Genomic DNA, 22,672 nt, shown 5'->3' on the forward strand with positions numbered 1-22,672 from the left:
AGTGTGACAAACATGCAAAGGAACAGGAAATGAGGAAGGGGGCAAACACTTTTTCACACCACTGTATATACACACACAAATGATTTCTGTGTACATTATTGTATAGAAATAATTTAATGGTGTGTTAAATTGAGCGTCACATTATGCCGGAAAACTGGTTTTATGTTCTTCATGGTAACATTCCTGCTAATATGAATGAATGACTGTACACACAGCCACCTCGAATCCATCACAAAGCACACAGCTGGCTGAGCATGTCACACACCCGGGACCTTCAAACGAGTTCAATACAGCTGATGTCTACTCACGTCCGGCTAATAATACACTGAAGTCGACTACTTAGTGCTCTTGTGCCTACTGCTGGATCACAGAAAGTCAGAAAGAGACATGATAACAATTTGGTTACATGGTACATTAAGTTTTCATTTAGAAAGGGTGCTGAAAACACACTTTACATCATGAAATGAATGCAACAAAAGCAGCCAACAGAAGCTGGCTCTGCACACAATACTACACAAATACATTGAGAACAGAAGCAAATACAGTTCATCCCACGTTCTTCGCTCTGTGTGAGTTAGTTTCCGATGTCTCACATTCTTATTACAAAATAAAAGACATTCAGTCTCATTGTAGGATTTTCTACTATTATTATAGTATATATTGTTGATAAGTACGGTAACAAGGCTAACAGCGGCTAAATGAACCTTGTAAACAACACAATTCCTAATTATTCAATCATGTCTATTTCACTACCAACGTCACTGGACGGATGGAGGGCAGTGACTTCAAACCTGACTAAAAGACAGTCTGCCGACCTCCAGTGAGAGACTTACAAACCACTGGTATAAATGCAGACCACCCAAAGTACCAAAGGTTTGTTGAGCATCAACCCCAGAGGAGGATAAACTATCCATGAGATGACCAGACGGTTTGGAGGATCTGTAAACATCTTTCAGACCAACTCGGGACTTCCTGCTTTCAATCCATCCTCATCCGAATTATTTTCCTTCTTCTCCAGGTCAAAGTTCTATAAAAGAAGTGAAACTAATGACATCAATACAAACATGTTTTCAGTCAAAAAACTGACAGAAGAAGAAGGACAGAAGACTAAATTAGTACATGCCTTTCCCACATGAAGTAAAAAGTCATTAAAGAAAATGTAATTGTGCTGGAGATCATGAATAGGTTTCAGTAAACAGAGAAATTCCTATTAAACAAAATAACAATGGCATATTCTAAACCAATCATGGGGTTTCTTATGGCAGCTTCAAAGACAAGCACAGCAATGATCAGACTGTTCTGGAAATTCAAATAGGTGTACCTCTAATTCTTGCATCACTTCGTCCATGAAGTCGCTGGGGTTTTGCTTGTAGTCCAGTGCTCTCTTGATCATCTCTCTGAACATCTGTTGTGGCAATTACAGTCACAACTATTACACACAGGCCTGTTCAAGTGGTCTGGGCAATTTATGAGATTCAGAGATATACTGAAGTATACAATGAATTCATTTGATACTTTGGTTTATAGAAGGTATCATTGTAACATCACACATACATTCGACTGTAAAACTAACTATGAGTTTGAAATGCGTAAACAAATAAACTTGGGGATCACTAAGGAGAATGAGCACCAGTTCAAACCTTAACAACATTAGTCCCATCAGCCGCTGATACGAAGTAAAATGGCAGTCCTTGCTTCTTTCCAAAGCTAAAGCTTCTTTGTGTCGCCTTCAAATCAGCTGCAAATACAAAAAACAAGAATTTTCATGTCTATAATTCTAAAGTCACCTTTGTTAGACAATTAAAGGTTACAGGAAATATACGATGTGTGCAAACTAAAAAAACAACAACGTATCTTTAACATAATGTAACATTAACATTGAATCCAACTATAGGAGCTCATTGTTATGTGCTGTGTCCGAACCAGACTCACCATCAATTTTGTTGGCCACCACACAGCAGGGTATCTCCGGTCTATACTCTCTCAGCTCCTTATACCAGCTGGCCAGATTCTTATACGTGATCTTCCTTTGAACATCAAAAACCTAAGCAGAAGAAGAAAGGCTTTTAAAGGGGTACAGCAGTATTTGCAGACAATGACAGTGTGGCAACTCCCTAGTCCAACTGGTGCGTTCTAGGTGTCACCTAACAAGTCCTTCTTTATGAAAGAATCGCCATGTGCATCTTGAACCCCAAAACAGGACTACCTTTCTTGTGAGATAAACCACCCTTCAAAACCAAATGATCGAGTATTGTACACTTCAGAGGGGGATATTAACCAGACTACAATTTGATACTTTATAATTGTCTCTCTGCAATGCACAAATGAGGACCAAATAATACATAAAGCAATATTGTGGCTATTTTATGGAAACTGTTGTTTAAGTAATTAATCTTAAATAATGTATTACTTACTGTTATGAAAACCTTTTATAAACACTTGTTATTCTACCTCCCTGCTGGGCCCTGGCGGGGAGTGAGAAAGGGCAAGCTAGATGATTACAGAAAAGCACCTGTCATGAAACCAAGAGTGTGTTTTACCATGATGCACGCATGTGCTTTGTGGTAGTATGAGGGATGCATGCTCTGAAATCTCTCCTGACCAGCGGTGTCCCAGAAATCTGTGAATCAAAAACAACAAAAACTGTACAGATGATTTGCAACTGGGTACATTTATTTCCTGTGGTCACTGAGAGCAGGACAAGAGCCATTGCACAATAAATACCTATCGCTACCGTCTTGTTTCCAACAGTGGCTGTGTGTTTGTAGAGCGTCAAAGCATAGGTGGACAACTGCTGGGGACGACTGCAGAAAGAGTTAAGAGTCATAACCTCTCAGGACAACTGGTAAGCTTTGATGGAGGCACGCCAGCTCGACCTTCAACAGCATGTCCATGTGCACACAATGGCTGTAATAGCTATGGCATGACTCACACTGACTGGTGATTTATTTAAATGTCTAAAGCTGCAAAAGGATATTATTCATCCAATAGAAACCTCTCCATCAGCCTATGAGAGAGAGAGAGAGAGAGAGAGAGAGAGAGAGAGAGAAAGAGAATTAGTTTTATTAAATTCTTCATATAATACTTTCTCCTACAATGCCAAACATTCAATAAATCAAGAACCATTTATTTAAGAAGTTCAACGGTCTAATCTCGGATTTCAAAGAGCTGAATGACCTCTCAACATTTAAAATACTCCTGGCAGAAGGAGAGGCGGCATATAAAACTATAATAAAATAAAGTATTCTGATATCTTGCTGCACGCACGCACTCACTCAAAATATACTTTTAAATTATCAATATTAATCCATTTTAATGTTACAGTATTGCATATACTTTGCGACTATTTGAACACATTTTATTTTGATGCTTTGTCAACATGGTTATTGAAACTAATGCCACTAAAGCCCTTTGGAATAGAAAATAAATTCGCCAAAAAATACTTGAGAGAAACAGAACAAAAACGTAATGTTACATAGGAAAACAGTAATCTACTGAGGAAAGTTATAAATATTATAAAACACAAAACAGCTAGCTACATTAGAAGGAGCCTAAGCGTAGCTAATACTCACTTAGATTTACCGACCGCGCTGTCCCCCAAACAGATGATCTTCACCTGCTCGTCTGAATCGTACTTCTTTTGGTCCAGTTCAGGGATGCTGCCAACGTCGCCAGCCATTTTACTATCTTTTTGAACTTTCTATCACTCTGACTGGAATTATTGTTTATAACACCTGAATAAATGACTTAAGCTCCTGCAGGCGCTGGCATTCGTATGGTAGCTATGGACGGGAGTGAGTGTTAGCTAGCTTTCCATGGGTCAATGTTAGCTGAGGTTAACATCGTGTGGTTCGGCTTGATATCGCTCACTAGTACGTCGGTCCACACACCGACACAACTGACGCCAGATAAAGCTGAGAATAGTACAGATTACAACTGTCTTTTAGAAGTCTCTTAAGAGTCCTGTATCGTTACCGTTAGCTACCTTCACAATGCAACACTGGGAGGAGAGACAACGACTGCTAAATGCTAAGGTGATAGCATTTGTTTGGTACTTATCCAAATGTCGTTGGCTGGCTTGTATGTTATGTTCGTCTATCACAAAGAAAGGTCTGTTGGTTCTCTACACTAATCTAATGTTACTTAGGTTATCAGATCAAAAGTTAGTAGCTAGATGCTCCATGATTTCTCTGTTTTCGTTTCTATGCAACGAGGACGCCTGAAGGACCAGGGTTCGTCATGGTTCTAGCTGTGGTGTCCTTACAGATGCCTGTCAAGAATGCTCCTCCCCATGAATGGATGTAGTAAATTCTCCCGTCTTGTTAAGGAATTCCTTAGTAATAGGCCTACCTCAAAGTATTTGCAGTAAAACTGTTTTCCAACCATTTGCCTTAAATGGCAGCGAGTAATAAGGGAATTGCCGTTTACTCTGCTCTGCAGGCCCAAATCATTAACTAAGTAGGCCTAACCTATAAAAAAAATTTTTTTAAATTGTGCAGCCAGAAGCGACCCTGCCTATCTCTACCACCTGTTACCCTCAGAGAAGCCGATCGAAGACTTTAGACTTCTTCTGTCACATCAAGCTACTTTAAAATAGAGACAGGGGAATAGAGTAGCATTCTTTCCATGTGTTATTTATCCCAATTATTACTGCAATGGTTGTGATTACGATTTAGTTGACATTAATGAACATAATAAAGATTTAAATCAAAGTGGTTTTGTTCAGTGCACCAAAGTTGTAGTGGAATATAGTAATACAACTTGATTTTAAAATCAACTTTTTTGATTAAATTGTTTTATTGTCACTGTTCCATTGCTGTTTTATTTGCCAGCTCAATAGACCTCTATTGAAAAACAGGTGTGTATAACAGCATTAAGATTTTCTTTATCCCACTGAACCGTGCTGTACCGTGGCAACCTGACAGGGGGCACCTAAACGGAATGGAGCCATGTGTCATGTTATTATTAACATGTGCTTTTGCTGTCATGGCATGTCCAGTTACTGTATAATTTATACTGCAGAAAGTACTGACTGAAAAGGTTACTTAATTAACCAATCAAAATACTAAACCAACAACTAATACCTTAAAAAAAATTGTGTACTTTTTGTTAATCGTGTTGCATTAATACAACTGGAAGATATGCCACAATTTTTTTTAATTCGGTATAATTTTACTGATTTACTGATAGTAATCATAATAACCCTGACAAAGTGCCAATTGCTAATACAGTATGGCCTATAACCGTGGCAATACAATCTGATCTCAATAATCCTGAGCAGCAGGCTTTTTGTGCTTTATTGTGCTCTTTGTGCTTTATGCTGCAGAAATTCCCAGTTAAAACAAGCGAGCATATGTTACATTATTCAGGCACATCTACAATCAGGGGTGAGATGTAATCCGAGTGACGCAGTCCAAACGAGAAGCTTGGAGCTTTTGCTCTTGTGAAGGTCACCTAGAGAGAGAAAATGTCATTACAGGAACAAAATGCTAAATATTTAGGGCTTTAGTAGGGCTTTTGGGGTTTCTTACATGCTCAGGATAGTGTGCACCAGGCCCTGGCTTCTTTGTGGTTTCACCAGGTGGGAAGTTACGGCCTGTCATGCTGAACCGGGGAGACTTTTGGCTGTAAGTACAAGGATCAACAAATTTGTAGGCAGCAGGGCCAGGACTCTGGAAGGGAAACAACAATGTAGAAAACAAAAGTAAATCACAAGATTTCTAGGTTGTTGGTTTTATAAGGAAATATTTTGTTTATGACATTCACATGTACCTTCTTCAGGTCCTCATTGAAGCTTCCAGTTTTGCTGCGGCCACAAAATGAGAAGGTGGGAGCGGCAGATGTGGCCACAGTTTTGTGCCCCAGCACTGGGGGCAGAGAGTAGGAGGCTGGACCTGCAGTATGAGCACCAAGTTTATATTCTATGTGTTGTGAAACTTTGTAACCCGCAGTTAAAATAAAAGATGACATCAAACACAATACATTACCTGGTGTATTGATAATGCTGAGATCTTTGGTCCTCCCGGACAGAGAATAAGCGGGAGCAGACTGGAAGACGGACTTCCCTGAATGCTCTGGTGAGTATTTACCTGGAACACCAAAAGAAAGTTATAGAAAGACACTGCTGACAAGTAAACTCAAATGATCATAGTGTGCATTAAGAAAAAAGTGGCGTATTGTTTTGACAAAATCTTTTTAGACGTGTAAGGGGTTTGCTGACCTGGTCCAGGGGTCTGGAACAATTGTAGCTCCCTTGGACGACCATAGAGGGAAAATGCAGAAGCGCCGTCTCGGCCCACTCTGGTGATGTTGGAGGGGATTAAGTAGCTTGGTCCAGGGGAGCTCTCAGACTTGTGAGTATGACGTGCCCCAAAGCTGAACATTGGTGCTTTGTATTTAGTATGGTCATGTTTAGTAGTACCTTTATGGAAGAAAACAAGGACAGATAATGTCAGTCAGTTATAATAATGATAATAATGGTGTTTGATGTGGAAAAAGGGCTTAATGGCCATTTTGGCTATACCTGTGAGTCCAGGCAGTGCATACTTGGGCCCTGGACTACCATAGAGGGCAGCAATGGGCCCTCTTGGCTTGTGCGGCCTCCATGTCCCAACCCAAGCTTCGTCTTTTGACATCACCCTGTGAGAGAAATAGATTGTGGCCAAAAGCATATTGATAAAGTAACTTTTAAGTTATGAAGAAAAAGAATGAGAACAGGGGTACATCTTGTTGCCCCTCACACTCACTTGGAAGTGGAAACAACATTGAAAAAATTGTCCTTATCAGAGTGTCTTGATGCACATATCCTTTAAATTGAAATTTAGCTAGCAGGTTTGTTGCTTGAGGTTCTTCAGAGTCAATTCTAAACTTGATAAATATTTCTTAAGATTCTGTGCTCCAAATTCCAAATACTTTTTACAACAAGCTCTTAAAGAGGACGGGTATTGTGGGAAAGATTTTTCTGTTAGAAATGTTGTTTAGTTCCTGAAGGTAGTGCTGGAAGTGCACCATTTAAATATTCTGCCACATTGTAAACTGCTTCTCAGTGCAATGTCACCAGGGACAGCAGTATCACCAGCCAATTCAATTAGTAATTTTTGGATAAAAATAATAATCAGCATATTGTGCTTATTTGAGCTTGATGTGGAAAATACATTGGTGGTGGAAACAATCACCAATGTGCTTCATAGACATGCAATACTCCAACCAATATTTCACTAAAATAGGAAAACACTCCTCCTCAATCTAGTTTGTGTGATTGTTTGGGAATTCCATTGTCTAACAGATTTTAGTTTAGTTTTAGTTCACTTTTACTATGCAATATATAGTTAACTAACTGAAATATTTAGGGTATAAAACATAACCAGATGAAACCATTATGAGAGAAAGAGAAACATTTAAACTGCTTAAGTATAAATTAAGTTCAGTAATATTAATGTCTCTCTGTTCCTGGTTCCTACACTTGTAACATGTATAAAAGACTTACTATATTGACTAACGAGTTAAATAAAGCAACAGGCTAGTTGATCATGAATCATTTTACTGGCCAGTTTAACCTACTTGTAGCAATTTCTGTAACTAACAGCTAACGTTACACAGCTGTAGTTCACTTTCACGTATTTATTTAAATACATTTTTGGCAAACTACTAGATTATATGCTGGGATATTTGGTCATATCCCACCATATTGGTCATTTGTGGGCTTTAACCAATGCAAACATAACACCAAAACCAGTGAACACATCATACACCAAGAGTAGCCTGTAACAAAACAAGATGTCACCAAGTGCATACAAATTAGTGACTTAGTTTCCGTTAAGATCCGTTTCTAACTTAAAATACAAAGGTTAACAATTTTACCTCATAAATATGCCGATCCTGCTGCGAGTTTCAGATCCCTGGAACTCACCATCTGCACCAAACCCAGACCCAGATTGATTAATGCTTGTCGACTTCACTATGACAACGTTGCCATGGAGACAACTCTCTGACAAGCAAGTTTGAATGTGAGTGTGAACAGTGCAGGTCAAGTAAAGGAATTCCCAATATGTTATTACAGAAAACACAGTATGCAGATGGTGTAAATGATTTATTTAGTAATTCATAAAAGGCTGAAACAGGCCACAGAACACACAGTGGACACAGTGTTAGGATTTAGTCTGCTAGCCTAGTAGTAATACTATGTACTAACAGTAAACAGTCACAGTAAAAGTAAGAATTGTATCAGTGTCATAATATAAATCTACTATATCTTTAACTACTGTTTAAGCACAGTATTCAGGACTTGCCCTTTTTAATATATATTCTATTATTGGTGTATTCATCCAACTTTATTTGGATTCGGTTTTGTTCATAGCCTATTTTTTATTTATTTTGAGTTTTTAAGGATTCATGTTCAAATATGATGCGGTTGGGCTCTAATGGATCATTATTCCTTATCCAGTGTAACCACACAAGATTGACTTTGTACCAGTTGCTCATGAAGGGCAATATATGCTTGAAAAGGAAAGGGATGTTAACAAGAAAATATATTGGACTTCCTGTGTTCCCCTTTTTACTGCTATGATTGAGTGGTTGTCAAGTATGAGCAAAAACTACACAAACACAACATTTTAACGCCATAGAGAAAGCAAAGGAGTTTAGGCTGGGCCAGGCTGATATCTAAGGAAAATATAGAGACAGTTGGTGTTGATTTAACTGCAATTGTGTACTTTTGGTTTATATTTTGATAAAAGGACAATGTCAGTATCAGTAAGATCGAGGGACTCCAGAAGCCAAATCTCAGGGCTACAAAAAGATTTAGGAACCTTCCTAATCTTCTTTTTTCACAGCAGACATCTTAAGCGGTCATAGTAGGGAAAACACAGAAGCACAAAGGTGTTACTAATAATATTTATCCTTGCTCTGTTCTCCTCAAGTATCCCAGAAATGTGACAGTACCAGGATCCTGAATCTAAAGCAGCTAAATGGTCATAATATATTTTATGTATCATGTACACCTGTGTTTCCTAACTTGACATGTCAAAATGTCGTCTGTAAGAAGGGCTTATTGGGTTGTGCCCACTATCAGGTGCAGAGGATAAAAACCACCTCCTAAAAAAAAGAAAATGCTCCGTTAGAAATTGTTTCAATGTGGACTCTGCTCTTGGTGGACTCAGCCCCTCGGGAGGTAGATTTAGTTGTGGAAGGTTTCTCTCAAACTCGACTTCAGGACCTTCATTAAAGTTGCAAGGCTTCTCATTTCCTCCTGTGGACGCTGTTGATAAAAAAGGCTTATTATTCACCTAAAAAAAACACTCACATATACCCTCACACACACACACGCACACACTCCCACATACACAAACAAACACACACGTTATTATATTACATATATTACATACTATAATTCCACATTTGTCTTACCCTTGTAAGTACCTTCATCAGTTGTTGCAGCATTGCATCCTCTCTGTGTGGACACATGCTGGTCACTGTGCTCACACAGCTCAGTAGACAATAGATAGTGTGTCTCTGTGGCTGTAATAATGTCACATTGAATAGGTTTTGAGTCTAAATGTTTCCTAAGAAGAACACTCAAGAATCAAAGAGAATGTGTCATACATGTTTTTCTTTACCTTCTTGAGCACAGTGAGAGGCTTCCTGTTGTTTGCGCCACAGCTCAACATGTGTATATCTTCTGCACCGAGAACAGGCTCCTGGATGAGGTTGGAAGAAACAGAGATAGGACAGAGAAAGATGTTTACCACAGAATTTTTTTTTTTTACTACACAGCACCCCAGGGCAAGTTAAGGCAAGGCAAGGCAAGGCAGCTTTACTGAAAGCTGCTTCCCCGTTTAGTTCTGACTCTGGGGACAGAAAGCACTGATATGATCCACTTTCTTGGTCTTAGTGAGGACTCGAGCAGCAGCGTTCCGAATCAGATGCAGCTGTGTGATTGATTTTTTAGGGAGACCTGTAAAGACACCGTTACAGTAATCAAGTCTACTGAAGAGGAAAGCATGGACAAGTTTTTCCAAATCCTGTTGACACAGAGTCCTTTAACCCTTGATATATTGTTAAGGTGATGATAGGTTGACTTTGTAATTGTCTTAATGTGGCTGTTAAAATTTACGTTAGAGTTCATGACTACACCCAGATTTCTGTCTTTGTCTGTTGTTTTTACCATTGTTGTTTGAAGCTGAGCGCAGTCTTTTAATCATTCCTCTTTTGCTCCAAAAACAACCACCTCAGTTTTTCCTTCATTTAATTTCACAAAGTTCCGGCACATCCAGCCGTTAATTTGTTCAATTGTTCAGTTTTTGTATTAGACTATAGTCCCTTGGCGATAAGGTTATATAAATTTATGTGTCGTCTGCATAACTATGGTCATTTATTTTTGTTGTTTTTCATAATCTGAGCCAGTGGAAGCATGTCAATGTTAAACAGTAGAGGCCCCAGAATGGAGCCTTGGGGAACTCCGCATGTCATATTTGTATGCTCAGATGTATAATTGCCTATTGACACAAAGTAGTTTAGTAGCAGTTTAGTACTGAGCCGGAAAGATCAATCCAGTTTTCAAATTGGTTTCTTATTCGCTCTATTCCTACTCAAAAAGACAACAGCAGCACTGTTATTAAGGTCTAACCAGGTTTCAGTTCAAAAAATAAAATCTAGATTGTGATTAATAATAAAACATAGATTAAAAATGTTCCTACCAAAGACCTGATGTTAAGTAAAGCTAGTGTTAGTGTGTTTTCATTTTTTGGGACAGGCTGTAGCTGACGAGGATTGGATGCTAAATTTGCAGTTAAGTGCTTATTCACCATTCTTTTTCTATTACCTATCACAACATAAATTGAGGAAGAATCGAATACATAGGGCCCTTGCTTGTCTTGGAAAAAGTCATGAGTGCCACTAGGCGTGCAGCCTGGATCCGGAACATATCAGTTAATGCTTGCTGGATTTTGCACACAAGCATCCTTCTCAGTCTGGGGAGAAGGAGTTAGCTGACATCCTCTCAGAGGTGCCTGGCGTTTCACTTTTGCCCGGGGTTGAACGATGGGGGAAGAAAGGGGTGTAAATTTGGTTCCAGCTTCTAACAGCTGCCATATCTGGTCAGTGAACTTCAACATGGGGATAGAGGAAAGAAGGGTGAGTGGAGACAGCGATGTATCCTCAAAGGGTGTGGGGTTGGTAAGGGGGTTTGAGGGGTGTTGGACGGGTGAAAAGGGGAGTTGAGGTTTCGTGTCTGTGCTCTGTGGTCTCCCACGGTCAAAACTTTGCTCAGGTGGGGGCTGTGGTGGATTACTGCCGCACTTTATCATGTCTTCCTCTTGTTTAGATTTGTCTTGTCTTGTTGTCCTTGGCAGAGGGAGCAGATGTGTAGCGCAGAAAGTAAAGTAGGTTAGAGGTGAACAGCTTTACTCCTGGCTTGTTAAGGAAAAGTCCATCTGCGTTAAAAAGATGTCTGCGGTCCCAGAAAATGTTAAAATTGTCAATGAACTGCAGAGAATGGATAATAATGCAGGCCAGCTGGTCATATCACAAATCTCAGGGCGCTGTGCCCTGCCCGTTATTCGTCCTCCCATTTTCCAGAAAAATTATTTACTCTCAGGCTGCGCACCAGAAGATTTCCAGGGCGGCTACCACTTGTTGATTTGTCACCCGTTCCATCGCCCACCTGTTTCTGTGTAGTCTTGTTGGTACTAATTAGCGGTGTGTTAGTTCAGGGTCCTCAGTGCTCGATTAAAAGTCTGCGCTCAGCTTCAAACAACAATGTTGAAAACAACAGTCAAAGCCAGAAATCTTGGTGTAGTCATGGACTCAGACCTGAATTTTAACAGCCACATTAAGACAATTACAAAGTCAGCCTATTATCACCTTAAGAATATATCTAGGGTTAAAGGACTTATGTGTCAACAGGATTTGGAAAAACTTGTCCATGCTTTCATCTTCAGTAGATTTGACTACTGTAACGGTGTCTTTACAGGTCTCACTAAAAAATCATTTAGACAGCTGCAGCTGATTCCGAACGCTGCTGCTCGTGTCCTCACTAAGACCAAGAGACTGGATCACATCACTCCAGATCGGAAGTCTTTACACTGGCTTCCTGTGCCTTAAAGAATTGATTTCAAAGTACTTTTGCTAGTTTATAAATCACTCAATGGTTTAGGGCCAAAATACATTTCTGATCTGCTACTACACTACGAACCACCCAGACCTCTCAGGTCATCTGGGACAGGTCTACTTTCTGTCCCCAGAGTCAGAACTAAACAGGGTGAAGCAGCTTTCAGTTTCTATGCTCCTCATATCTGGAATAAACTCCCAGAAACCTGCAGAGCCGCTGCTACTCTCAGTTCTTTTAAATAAAGGCTGAAGACCTTTCTTTTTGATGTGGCCTTTCTTTAAATTATGTTCTTTTAATGTTTAATGTCTTATGCTGCACTGTAACTTTTACCCTTGTGTTTTATGTGTCTTAATGTTTCTATTTTTAATTCACGTGTTTTATCTGTTTTTATTTTTTTAACTGTTTTTATTTTTTAACTGATTTTGTGTAAAGCACTTTGTATTGCCCTGTTGCTGAAATGTGCTATACAAATAAAGCTGCCTTGCCTTGCCTATGCTTTTGTCCATTGTTTTGGGTCCATGGTAAAGTTGTGTCATTTCCACAGGATCTGTTTACGTCCACGTTCACTTCTAATCTGTGAACCTTGGTTTCCAGAAGTGCAATCTTCTGAAAGAGTTTGTAGTAGTCATCCATGGAGAAAGGAGGCATCTTGCTGCTAATTAGCTTTAGCTACAGTCACTGTAGGACAGGCTTAAGCTATTAGTAGGCCACGCTCACGCAGAAAATTGTTAAAATTTGGCAATAGCCAACTATGTCTTCAAAAAGTGTATAGTCCAGTGATTTATAAGTAACCAAGAGCCGCTGCTCATAGCAAGCAGCAAAGCGTCTGCACTGTAAGAAACAGGAAGCTTTGGGAATTATGGTAAGAATAATGATGTCCTCTTGTTAGAGGCTACTGACCTTTAACTTGTCCAGCCAGGTCCACAACAGACAACTGAGAACCTGAGGATCTGACTCCGTGACCAGCAGAGCCCAGCCACAGTCACTACTGTTCAGTTCCTCCTGTTGAAAAGGTGAGTGACAGTATTCTTTCAGTGGCTTTAGAGCCCAGAATCAAAGTGATATATTCTGACGCAAAACCAGGCGTGCACCAGTGTTTCTTACCTGTAGCAGAGCCGATCGTTGAAGGATGGTTTCCCCTGGAGGACCAAAATCTGCCATTGCATTAGCAACAGCACGGGCGATTGAGGTTGGGCCTGGGTAATGTGATTTTTTGCACAACTTTAAAAAGACAAGACATATACGCTGTTTTAAAGGAGTAACATCAAAGCTTTTTCTATTAGCTTCATTGTTTTCACAGTAAGTATCACAGTTACCTCAATATTGGAGCTGTATTTGGCAAGTGCCTTTTTTGCTGAGCACTTCGATCTCTCACAGTTGTTGCTTGTTGTCAGGCTAGATATTGGGATGTTAAGTGTAAGATATTCCTTTTTGGTAGTCTGGTGGCCTGGTGGTACGGTGGCAAGAATTGGACTACCTGGTCTCAGATCAGGTCCTATCAGATCTTGTACACACCACTGTCTTTCATTTCTAAGTGCTGGGGTGCCGTATGGACTCAAGTCCAGATCCTGCAGGATAGAATGCAACCATGTGAGAAAAGCCTCAATAACCAGTTTGATTTTACAGAAAATGTTCAAAAACATTAAGTAATTGTGGACAATTAATGTGAAATTGGACCTGATGTACTGCAATCTTGCTGAGGTCAGAGTCGCTGTAGCTGCGTTTGTCCAGCAACACCTCTCTCTTCCTTTCCAAGAATCCCAGTGGCTCATCCCAGGAGGACACAGACCCTGAGCTCACCCATGGCCCCTTGTGACCCTCTCTCAGTAAGGGCAAGTACTGTTTGGCGACCAGGGTCTCCCTCACAATCCTGTTCAGGGTCCTCAGTGCTGACCTCTTCTCCAGCTCAGCCTGGATCCCTGGAGGAGCAGGGAGACCCAGGGCTAAGCAGGAGAGACGCACACACAAGAGGTATACCACCTAACAGGAGGTAACAAATGAGGAGGTGGTAAACTGTCCTACAGTGCAGTCAGGAATGTTCATGAAAAAAGGTTAAGTATAATGAAAAAGTCCTGACCTTGGGTGTTTGTCGGAGGGTGCGTGCCTCTTGGCCATGCAGCAGTATTGCCTGTCGGTTTAGGTAGTGCTGTAGCGTAAAAGGGTCTCCGTGCCGCAGGCTGAGGTCTGGGTATTGGACTAGCTGTGTGCCAAGCAGGCGAGCAAAGTCAAACACCTGACTGAGCTGTGCTCGGGTTTGGATCGATCGTGGCCGTTTAATCCGTACATAGTGAATGGCTTCACTCGGGCTGATGCGGAGGGTGTAAATCAAGTAACAGGCTATCAGTACTCCTGTTAAGCAGACAGAACACACAAGCAAACACATTGAATGTACAGTACATAAGAGAATAAGATGTGCACAAGCTTACACACAGTGTTTAGATGAACAGTAGATGCTGCATCTTTGTACCTGTCCTGCCCAGGCCTGCATGGCAGTGCACAGCCACTCTTCCTTCACTCACTGCAAAGGCCAAAACTTTTACCCCATCAATTATACCGACGAGAGAGGATACACCGAAATCTGGCATCCCAAAGTTGTAAAAGTAAACTGCAAAAATACAAATGTGTGCACACATGAATTCGATTAGGAACATAATGGAAATTCATAAATTCATTAACTGTGAACTGTAAACTAATTTATGATGTAGAAACACAGTAAACAGTATATAATGCAACTAAGATTTACAGAAGTTGCTGCCCCTTTGGCACAAACCATAAATGACTCATTAAATCCTGTAACCACACAGTAACTGTTTCTCTACATCTCCCCACTTTGTAAGTTGCATAGATTAAAAAAGGACTACATTTAAAAAGTCAGTCTTCAGTGTTGGCTATATAAAGATCTCACTGTCATTGTCCATGAAGATCTGTGGAGAATATGTGAAACCACTTTTAGGGTCTAGGGGAGGTCCACAGTGAGCATGCTCTCCAGGGAGCTGCATGTTGATGATCGATCTGATGTTCAACCTGGGAATAGAAGTCATAAATTATGAACACAACGGTTGACATTAGTGCAGTTTTTTGTCTCAAATTTATTGTTATAATAAATTAAAACTTTGCTCACTATTGGATGAATTGATTACTGTAATTAAAACACAATTATGTCAGATGTCTTATCTGCATTTTACCCAGTAAAAGTAGCTAAACTGACTAAATATTTGTTTTCTAGATGCATTTCCCTACTTTGTTATCAATAAATTACCTGTAAGTGCGCAGGGACTGTACAATAATAATGTCACACATTACAAAAATAATAATCACAGTGATTACCTTCGAAATTGTTCTATGATGTTGTACTTCTCAATTAGATGATTGGATGGTCGAGCCATGGCAATAATGTCATTTGTCACCCTGCAATAGTAAGTTCATAATCATCTAATTGCCACTTACTGTTTTTTTTGTTTTTTTTAAACAGGCACATATGTGAGACTACAGTCACATATTCTCACCAGGAGGAGAAAAGGCCCCGTACGACCTGTTGATTTGGTTTCCAACACTCTGGTCCTTCATAACGGCAGTCAATTCCTCCACAGGCCAGCAGACAGAGGAGCTTGGGTGGGATAGCCTTCACCAGGTTCTCCCTGGCCTGGGAGTAGGCCGGCTGTGGTACTGGTAATAAGGTGGGCATGGTCCTGCACCGGGGGAAACCCCTAAGATCAGCCTGAGCTACTATACTATCACATTATAGTCTAGATGTGAAGGACTATGCTCCAGCTGGGCCAACTAGAAACCCCACACTGTCTTGCCACACTGTACATTATGTGAGCTTTTAACAAAGTGAAGGCTTGTGTTAAACTGACAATTTTTGTAGTTGTGTGCTATTACTTTTTGCAGTAATTTAGCATGTTGTGCAAGATTCTTAATACTAAAGTTGAGTTATCAGAAAAAACAGGAAATGATATCAAAATTAGTAAAGTATCCAGAATACAGTGAATATATGCTGTATAATATAGCACAATCAAATTTCAAACTTACTGTTTTGGTTATGTTGGGCAGTGAAGCTGTGAGTCCCATTGAATGTATTTCCAGAGTTTAAGAGTGCTAGCAAGTGAAGGAAAAGGGGGGCTGAAGGCAGGAGAACACATGTGCTCCTCTATGCTGACCCACCCTGCTGCACACACACACTGCATTGACCCAGCTCCACTAAGCCTGATTTACTGTCATAAATACATTAGGACAGCCATTCACACATGATAGCCAAGCCAATTATATAATGCTTATACCTTTACCTGTAAACACTGTATGAAGGTCCTAATTACCTGGCACCAACTAAAGCTTCAGACATGATTTTGATTGTGATGCAGAGAAAATAATAATTGTTTTTGATCTTACTACTAGGTTTTTGTTTACTTTGAAAGAACAATATAATGTTGGTATTACGTCCAAACCCATCAGCACTTCACCACTTAGCAACTATCGGAACAGATTTAAACATACTGTGGATAAGTGGAATAACAACCCTAAAAGAAGTAGATGTTTGAAAACATGACTTTCTAAAAATACATGAAATTTATTTCAATAGAATGTATTAATTTTAAGGACCAAGCATGTCATACACCATTGGCTAATTATTGTTTTTTTCATTTAAAACATTGAAGATTGCTCCATGTCTGCTAGAGGGCTCTGGATTTATCGCCCCCTGCAGGGCAGTAATGGGAACAGCATGATGAAACACCAGCGTTGCCTCAGTTTCACTGTTGTTCTTTTATGCACCTTACAACACCCACACTCCACGCCTTGTTAATGTTTAGCTATGTATTCAATTAATTTGCATCATCATTTACATTTAACTGGCAAAACTCGACACAACAAACTGTGTATATGAAATCATTCTAAGCCTGGTGCTAATTCATTGCTCTGTCACAGTGACAACAAGAACATACATTTTTTTTTATTATTGTAACTTGTGGAAAAAAATTCTATACTCTGTGTAAATGTTTGTTTGTATGCACGTGTGGGCCTGAATCTTAACTTTGATACTGGCATTTGTTTTCACCAAATTCCCTCAGTTTCCACTGATGCATACAGGATTCAAAAAAACATCTTTTAAACAGATTTCTGTTTACTCACCACTTTTACAAAAAGCCAATAGACTATAATTTAATTATCAAACCTTTTTTGCTGACCTTAACTTGCAGCAAAAATACACAGTACTGTATATGTGAACATGATGGCATTTTCTCAGTTTTTTCCCCCTACAGTAGGCATCATCCAATTGTTAGAGCTCAGAACAAAGATGCACTGCAGGTCATGTATGGTCCCTGCCTTGGTGGGCATTTAACTCTACACTTGTTTGTTTACAGCTGTAAGAGAGCCACATGACCGCTTATTTACGTCCATTACATTGTAGTTCTTATGCAAAACTAGCTAGCCTGAAGCTTTTTTTCAACATGCTGATTTTTGCAATGCAATGACTTTAGACCGTCCAGCTTAGACGAAGATATATTAACAAGATGTGAAATGTTTCAGAGTGGTGTAAGCATAGTAGTTTGAAAGTGAATAATACTTAACCAAAGACACACAGGAAGAAGATCTGTCTTAAGTCGCAGAGCTAAACCTCTTCTGCTTCCTCTAATCAGGCATAGTTCCTGATAAAAGATGCCAGTTGAGTTGTTTTAGTGAGTTACGAAACAAAATTTGATTAGTAAACATGTGATTTGACCTTTTGTGGTACAGTAATCAGATTATGTCATATCATATTTTAAATGGGTAAAAGTCCAAGTAAAATGACAACTGCCCATCCCAAACAATGAGTGGAGTCCAAAACTCACTTCTTTTTTTTTTCAACAGAGCTTTTATTCTTTATTCAGAGCTTTTTTTGTAAAACATTTTTTACAAATAGTTTTTAGAGTGACAGCTCCAGCATCTGCAAGCATAGGTTGGAATGTATACAAAAACAAACTGATGAGCAGGTATGTTTTTGTGTTTCAACAGGGGTAGAATAATTAGAATATTATACAGTATTTGCTTTCAGACAGTACAACAAACTCAAAAAACAAAAAAAGCATGCTACTTTACGGTGTCACACTGACATTGGCCGTGTTTCAACATTGAAAAAGAGGTTTCCTTCATCCTTATAGGATAAAAAAAAAAAAAAAACTCTCTCTTAGAGTGACAGAAGAACTTAACATTTTAATGAAATCCTTATTTTTCATGGTGGCTATTAAGAAATTAAGTTAAAGGGGTAAAGAGGATGAAATCTTGGTTATTAGTGAAGTCAAGTTGGAAAGACGCAACCTCCACTCACACTGGTATGGTTCTGCTGCACCTCTGTATACACTGAAGAACAAAATAAATGTCTGGATATTTAGTCTAGTCTTTCAGAAGCAAAAAAAAGTCACTAAAGCAACTTTCGAGTGAGCATGACCTCCGAATGAGATAAGGCAAGGATTACTCAGAGTTGTGTTAAGAGGGACCAGAAGGCACAATGTTCATTTGTGGATCTATTTACTGGCAGGCCATGTGGTTCCACACTACTAACAAGATCTATCTGTGAAATCGCTGCAATCCTCATTCAACAGGCCTTTACAGAAATGAGTTTTCATGAGACATAGCAGTGAAGAGACAAGGGTCAAGTCTGCGAGGGAGTCAAATATCCACGATGGGTTGTGGAGATGAAAAGCCTGAGGCAGCCTAAATGTTGTGAGTAAGTCCAACAATTATAAAAGTGGTCAATTACTGAAAATGTTGCCTACAGAGGAGCCAAGAACTCCCTTTATTAATTGTTTTCGTGACATCTCTCTAATAGGGCATTTGCTCATCATGCAACTGAATGTGTAATTATGTGTTGCCATTTTAGAGGTTTGGGAACAAAAGGAGAGGAATAGAGACTATACCAAGAGATAATATGGTAATATTATTGATAATAAAAGAAAGAAATATGTAATATTAAAATTTCCCAAAGATGATTATATATTGTCCACCAGCATGGTCCTTTTTGTGAACATTGGTGCTGGAAGACCAAATGTTTCTGTACTGAATGTCTGTGCCTTCTCTCCTCTCCTGTGGTGTTCATCTGCCCAGCTGATCTTTCTTCAGTTCTTGGACAACTCTTTGGATAGCCAGTCAAGTCCTTCATACAGCCCACTGCCCTGGGTGGCGCAGGTTGACTGAATGTGCCACTGTGGGGTCAGAAATTATATAGTGATGTTTAGATATGAGAAAGCTATGAATGCAGCTCTGCACATGCTTACAGCTTTGAGTCGTACTGCGGGTGTAGAGAGCATGTTTAATCAGATTACTTACAGTTTTGTTGCGGAGGGCGTGTAGGCCGAGTTTGTCTGTGAGTTCGCTGACTGTTAAGGCATTGGGAAGGTCCTGTTTGTTAGCAAACACCAGCAAAACGGCATCTTTCAACTCATCCTCCGTCAACTATAGGGGCAGACAACAGATTAAAACATCAGCTCTAAGATTTCATGTTAGGGCCAAAACACTACAATCAGAATGAAGTGTGATTGTATTTATAACATAAATTTCCAGGGATGTAATATAACTTGTTTGTTGTGAGTCCTTATGGAAGTTTCAAAACTTTTAAGAATTTCTTAGCAAGACAAAAAACAATTTACAGATACAGTGCTTCATAGAAATGCAGTCATAATATGTGCTGCAAAAATGGAAATGATGAATTAAAATCAGAGCCAAAATGTTTTATACTGGTTCATTATCCCTGAGGAATAATGCAAAGTAGTATGTTGCATTGCTCCCTACCAAATAATGCAAAAATGCAAGAAATTATGAAATCTTTACCATTGATCAATGCAGAGAACACAATCCATGCATTACAGTGCCCTCTGGGCTGAACGTTTTAAATACCTACCATCTTCGTGAGCTCCTCCGCAGACTCTGCTACTCTTTCTCTGTCATTGCTGTCCACCACAAAGATGAGGCCCTATATGTAAAACACAAACAAAGCACTGAAATACGGTACAGTAGAGTAGTTCACCTTTTCTTAACTTTAGAGCTGCAACAATAGGCAGAATAGTTTTCTGAGAACAAACTGTCTCTGGGAAACTGGGATGGCCATTTTTCACAATGTTCGGACATTTGTAGACATGACAATTAATATATTAGCTGTGATTAATATATTAATGAAAACAATCTTTAGAAGAAGCCCCATTTAATTTGAATGGGTAAATGAATGTGAAGACTAAAATGTTATGTAGAGTAGTTATCAAGATATGTACAGAAATGTTGAGAATTTATTAAACATGATCCAAGATCCAACAACTACAAAACTGCTTGGGGAGAAGATGTGTTTATGATGACAATTTGGACACGATTGTTTTAAGTAAAAAACAATGTGTATTACTTTAATGTTTGTTTATCGTTATATAATTGTTTATAAAATAAGTAAAATGTTTTTTGGTGGTTGTTTTAATGTAATAATGATGCACAGCAATGTATAGCTGCACATGCTACTGTAAATCCCAATAAATCAAATAAAAAAAACAGGCTATATGAAAGATTATAAAGTACAAACCTTGAAATGTGAGCATTACACTCATTAACTTTTACCAACGGCACCAATGTAGCCGGTGGATAACATACTTTCAAAAACAACGTGTGCTGCAAAGTACTGTGTTAAAATAAATACATGTGTGGAAATGACGTCAAGTGGAATCTATGGCTGCTTTGGCACTACTCCAGTCTCCTTGGTGAAGCGTCAGTTTCTGATCATCAACTTAGATGACATGAGTACTGGTTGATCAAAGTATTAGACTTAGACTTCTCTTTATCATACTGAAATAGCTTTACTTGGTAATCTGAGTAGAAGTATTTCAGAGTGGTGTACTACTACTACTACTACTACTACTAGGCACGTAACAATTATTGCATGAGTGTCTAATTGTAAGTTGTTTTAACATAATCACCGTTTCTAATTGCTCACATAAACTGAGGCCCAAAAGGTTATGACTGTTGATGATAATTCTCAATTTAATGTTCATTTAAGAAAAAAAACGTGTTATGATAGTGTTGTGGTTTACTTTATAGGCTGTGTATTTGTGTTATTAGATTATCTGGGTCACATAAGTGTGATATAACCAAAAGATGTATCATGGGGTTATTTGTTTGAAAAAAGTGATAACTCAATAAATATTTTCAAATTTGACTGAAAGTGACAATTATATTGTTAATCACAATAATTTCTGAGACAATTAATTGCACAGTAAAATTCGAAATTGTTACAGCCCTAACTACTACTGCTGCTCCTCCCTGACACGGTCTTTGTTATATGAGCTTAGTTTAGCATTATGAAACCAAATGCCATCTCATTCATACCTGTGTATTCTGGAAGTAATGTCTCCAGAGGGGCCTGATCTTGTCCTGGCCACCAACATCCCATACGGTGAAGCTGATATTTTTATATTCTACTGTCTCCACGTTGAAGCCTTTACAGGTGAAAGAGAAGGGACAGATCTTAACACTGTACACAAAGTTCAATAAATCAATCATGTTGAGGTAAACATTACAAACGATCAAAAAAAACAAAATGGAATTTAAAGTAACTGTTACTCTTTATCTTACCAATGGTTGGGATGGTGGTCACAATTTCACCAAGCTTCAATTTGTACAAGATAGTTGTTTTTCCGGCAGCATCTAGCCCAACTACAGGGGAAAACGTCAACGTTTACATCAGGAGAGCAAAGCAAAGTTAAAGCTATTGACAACAACCTGCTGTAAATTGCATAACAGGTGTTTAACTATTGATCTAATCATCAGAGGACGTGACTGCACCAAGTGAATCATTTGTACCGAGCATGATTTACGTTAGCGAGCCATCAATTAGTATGAGAGGAAAAACAATCCACTATTAAAGCTGATCTTGATAATAATATGTTTGTCTTGAACAGCTACTTAACTATCCAAGAAACATGACTGAACATAATACAACACAGACGTCATAAGGAGTTATAGAAGCTAACCTTACCTAAAGGGATATAGCTAACGTTTCGATTATCAATAGACAGCTGTTCACGTTGTCTCTCAACTGGATTTAACGTTAGCTTTAATGTTACGTTATGTAAAGCACTTTGAATTGCCCTGTTGCCTTGCCTTAGCTAAGTTACGGCTAGGAAGTGTTTATTGTATAAAAGACACTTGGCAACCAAACGTTGGTTTATTACAAACTATTAATATGTAACAACAATTTTACTTTCAGCGGTTTTCGGGATTAAAATTGTCATAAGCAAACTTCCTTTGGAAAAACACCCTAAATAGAGCTGTAAGATAACGTCGCTGATTTTGTTGTATTTTTTCAATAATTACAATTAATCAAATGGCTATTAGTTGGGTAATTCTGGTTCTTTCCCAATGTTATACTATAAAAGTTGAATAACTTCAACGCCATTTCGAGCTCATCAAGAACTAACATTAGCTAGCTAGCTAGCTAGTTAGCTATCTAACGAGACTTACCTAGCTAGCTAGCTAGCTAGCTAGCTAACGTTGAAGCTAAAGCCACACACCGTGCCCCTCACTAACATTAGTTAGCCAAACACAGCCTTCACTCAC

General features: G+C 39.0%; 4 protein-coding genes across 6 annotated transcripts in view; all 4 read right to left on the reverse strand.

Annotated features, from left to right (window-relative positions):
• LOC117949594 (ADP-ribosylation factor 5) overlaps positions 1-22,672 on the reverse strand; it is a 31,157-nt gene that overhangs the window by 8,244 nt on the left and 241 nt on the right. The window contains exons 2-6 of one of the 2 annotated variants that reach the window (XM_034879978.1): positions 21,689-21,769; positions 21,443-21,552; positions 19,980-20,051; positions 19,409-19,534; positions 19,183-19,284 (exon numbers count right to left, since the gene is read on the reverse strand). In XM_034879978.1, coding sequence (XP_034735869.1) covers positions 19,198-19,284; positions 19,409-19,534; positions 19,980-20,051; positions 21,443-21,552; positions 21,689-21,769 — 476 coding nt within the window. In that variant the 3' untranslated portion in view covers positions 19,183-19,197. Of the gene's footprint in view, positions 1-18,229; positions 19,285-19,408; positions 19,535-19,979; positions 20,052-21,442; positions 21,553-21,688; positions 21,770-22,672 lie in introns of those variants that run through there. The other variant, XM_034879977.1, reaches the window with a different exon arrangement.
• On the reverse strand, positions 403-22,623 carry rabl2 (RAB, member of RAS oncogene family-like 2). Of its 2 annotated transcripts, none has more exons than XM_034879968.1 (9): positions 22,577-22,623; positions 3,573-4,133; positions 2,978-3,007; positions 2,725-2,804; positions 2,541-2,620; positions 1,933-2,044; positions 1,641-1,738; positions 1,322-1,405; positions 403-1,027 (listed from the first exon to the last, which is right to left on the reverse strand). In XM_034879968.1, exons 2-9 carry the CDS (start codon positions 3,677-3,679, stop codon positions 953-955), a joined length of 666 nt encoding a protein of 221 aa, XP_034735859.1. In that variant the 5' UTR covers positions 3,680-4,133; positions 22,577-22,623; the 3' UTR covers positions 403-952. The 2 variants fall into 2 exon arrangements, with proteins under 2 accessions (XP_034735859.1, XP_034735860.1); XM_034879969.1 differs by lacking the exon at positions 22,577-22,623 and adding an exon at positions 8,192-8,202 and having other exon boundaries at positions 3,573-4,029.
• Positions 5,271-7,967, reverse strand: odf3b (outer dense fiber of sperm tails 3B). Its single transcript, XM_034879965.1, has 7 exons — positions 7,861-7,967; positions 6,524-6,639; positions 6,221-6,421; positions 5,988-6,089; positions 5,773-5,894; positions 5,532-5,672; positions 5,271-5,454 (listed from the first exon to the last, which is right to left on the reverse strand). The coding sequence occupies exons 1-7, from the start codon at positions 7,863-7,865 to the stop codon at positions 5,362-5,364; spliced, it is 780 nt and encodes a 259-aa protein (XP_034735856.1). The 5' UTR covers positions 7,866-7,967; the 3' UTR covers positions 5,271-5,361.
• zgc:77752 (uncharacterized protein LOC393862 homolog) lies at positions 8,643-16,304 on the reverse strand. The gene is made up of 13 exons (XM_034879910.1): positions 16,141-16,304; positions 15,613-15,797; positions 15,434-15,514; positions 15,012-15,130; positions 14,574-14,711; positions 14,184-14,455; positions 13,784-14,086; positions 13,423-13,674; positions 13,211-13,327; positions 13,007-13,108; positions 9,615-9,695; positions 9,406-9,516; positions 8,643-9,256 (listed from the first exon to the last, which is right to left on the reverse strand). The coding sequence occupies exons 2-13, from the start codon at positions 15,789-15,791 to the stop codon at positions 9,176-9,178; spliced, it is 1,836 nt and encodes a 611-aa protein (XP_034735801.1). The 5' UTR covers positions 15,792-15,797; positions 16,141-16,304; the 3' UTR covers positions 8,643-9,175.

The sequence above is a fragment of the Etheostoma cragini genome, chromosome 8, assembly GCF_013103735.1.
Source record: "Etheostoma cragini isolate CJK2018 chromosome 8, CSU_Ecrag_1.0, whole genome shotgun sequence".
Classification (NCBI taxonomy): domain Eukaryota; kingdom Metazoa; phylum Chordata; class Actinopteri; order Perciformes; family Percidae; genus Etheostoma; species Etheostoma cragini.

Excerpts from the sequence above, each read along its gene's own strand:
- rabl2 (XM_034879968.1), bottom strand. The coding sequence starts at position 3,679 with ATGGCTGGCGACGTTGGCAGCATCCCTGAACTGGACCAAAAGAAGTAC. Across the intron at positions 2,805-2,977 it reads AGGTTTCTATTGGATGAATA|TCGTCCCCAGCAGTTGTCCA; the intron begins ATATCCTTTTGC and ends CTCTTTCTGCAG. Across the intron at positions 1,739-1,932 it reads GGTGGCCAACAAAATTGATG|CTGATTTGAAGGCGACACAA; the intron begins GTGAGTCTGGTT and ends TTGTATTTGCAG.
- odf3b (XM_034879965.1), bottom strand. Across the intron at positions 6,422-6,523 it reads TGCACTGCCTGGACTCACAG|GTACTACTAAACATGACCAT; the intron begins GTATAGCCAAAA and ends TCTTCCATAAAG. Across the intron at positions 5,895-5,987 it reads CAGCATTATCAATACACCAG|GTCCAGCCTCCTACTCTCTG; the intron begins GTAATGTATTGT and ends CTCATACTGCAG.
- zgc:77752 (XM_034879910.1), bottom strand. The coding sequence starts at position 15,791 with ATGCCCACCTTATTACCAGTACCACAGCCGGCCTACTCCCAGGCCAGG. Across the intron at positions 9,517-9,614 it reads CTCTCACTGTGCTCAAGAAG|CCACAGAGACACACTATCTA; the intron begins GTAAAGAAAAAC and ends ACATTATTACAG. Across the intron at positions 9,257-9,405 it reads TGATGAAGGTACTTACAAGG|CGTCCACAGGAGGAAATGAG; the intron begins GTAAGACAAATG and ends TTTTATCAACAG.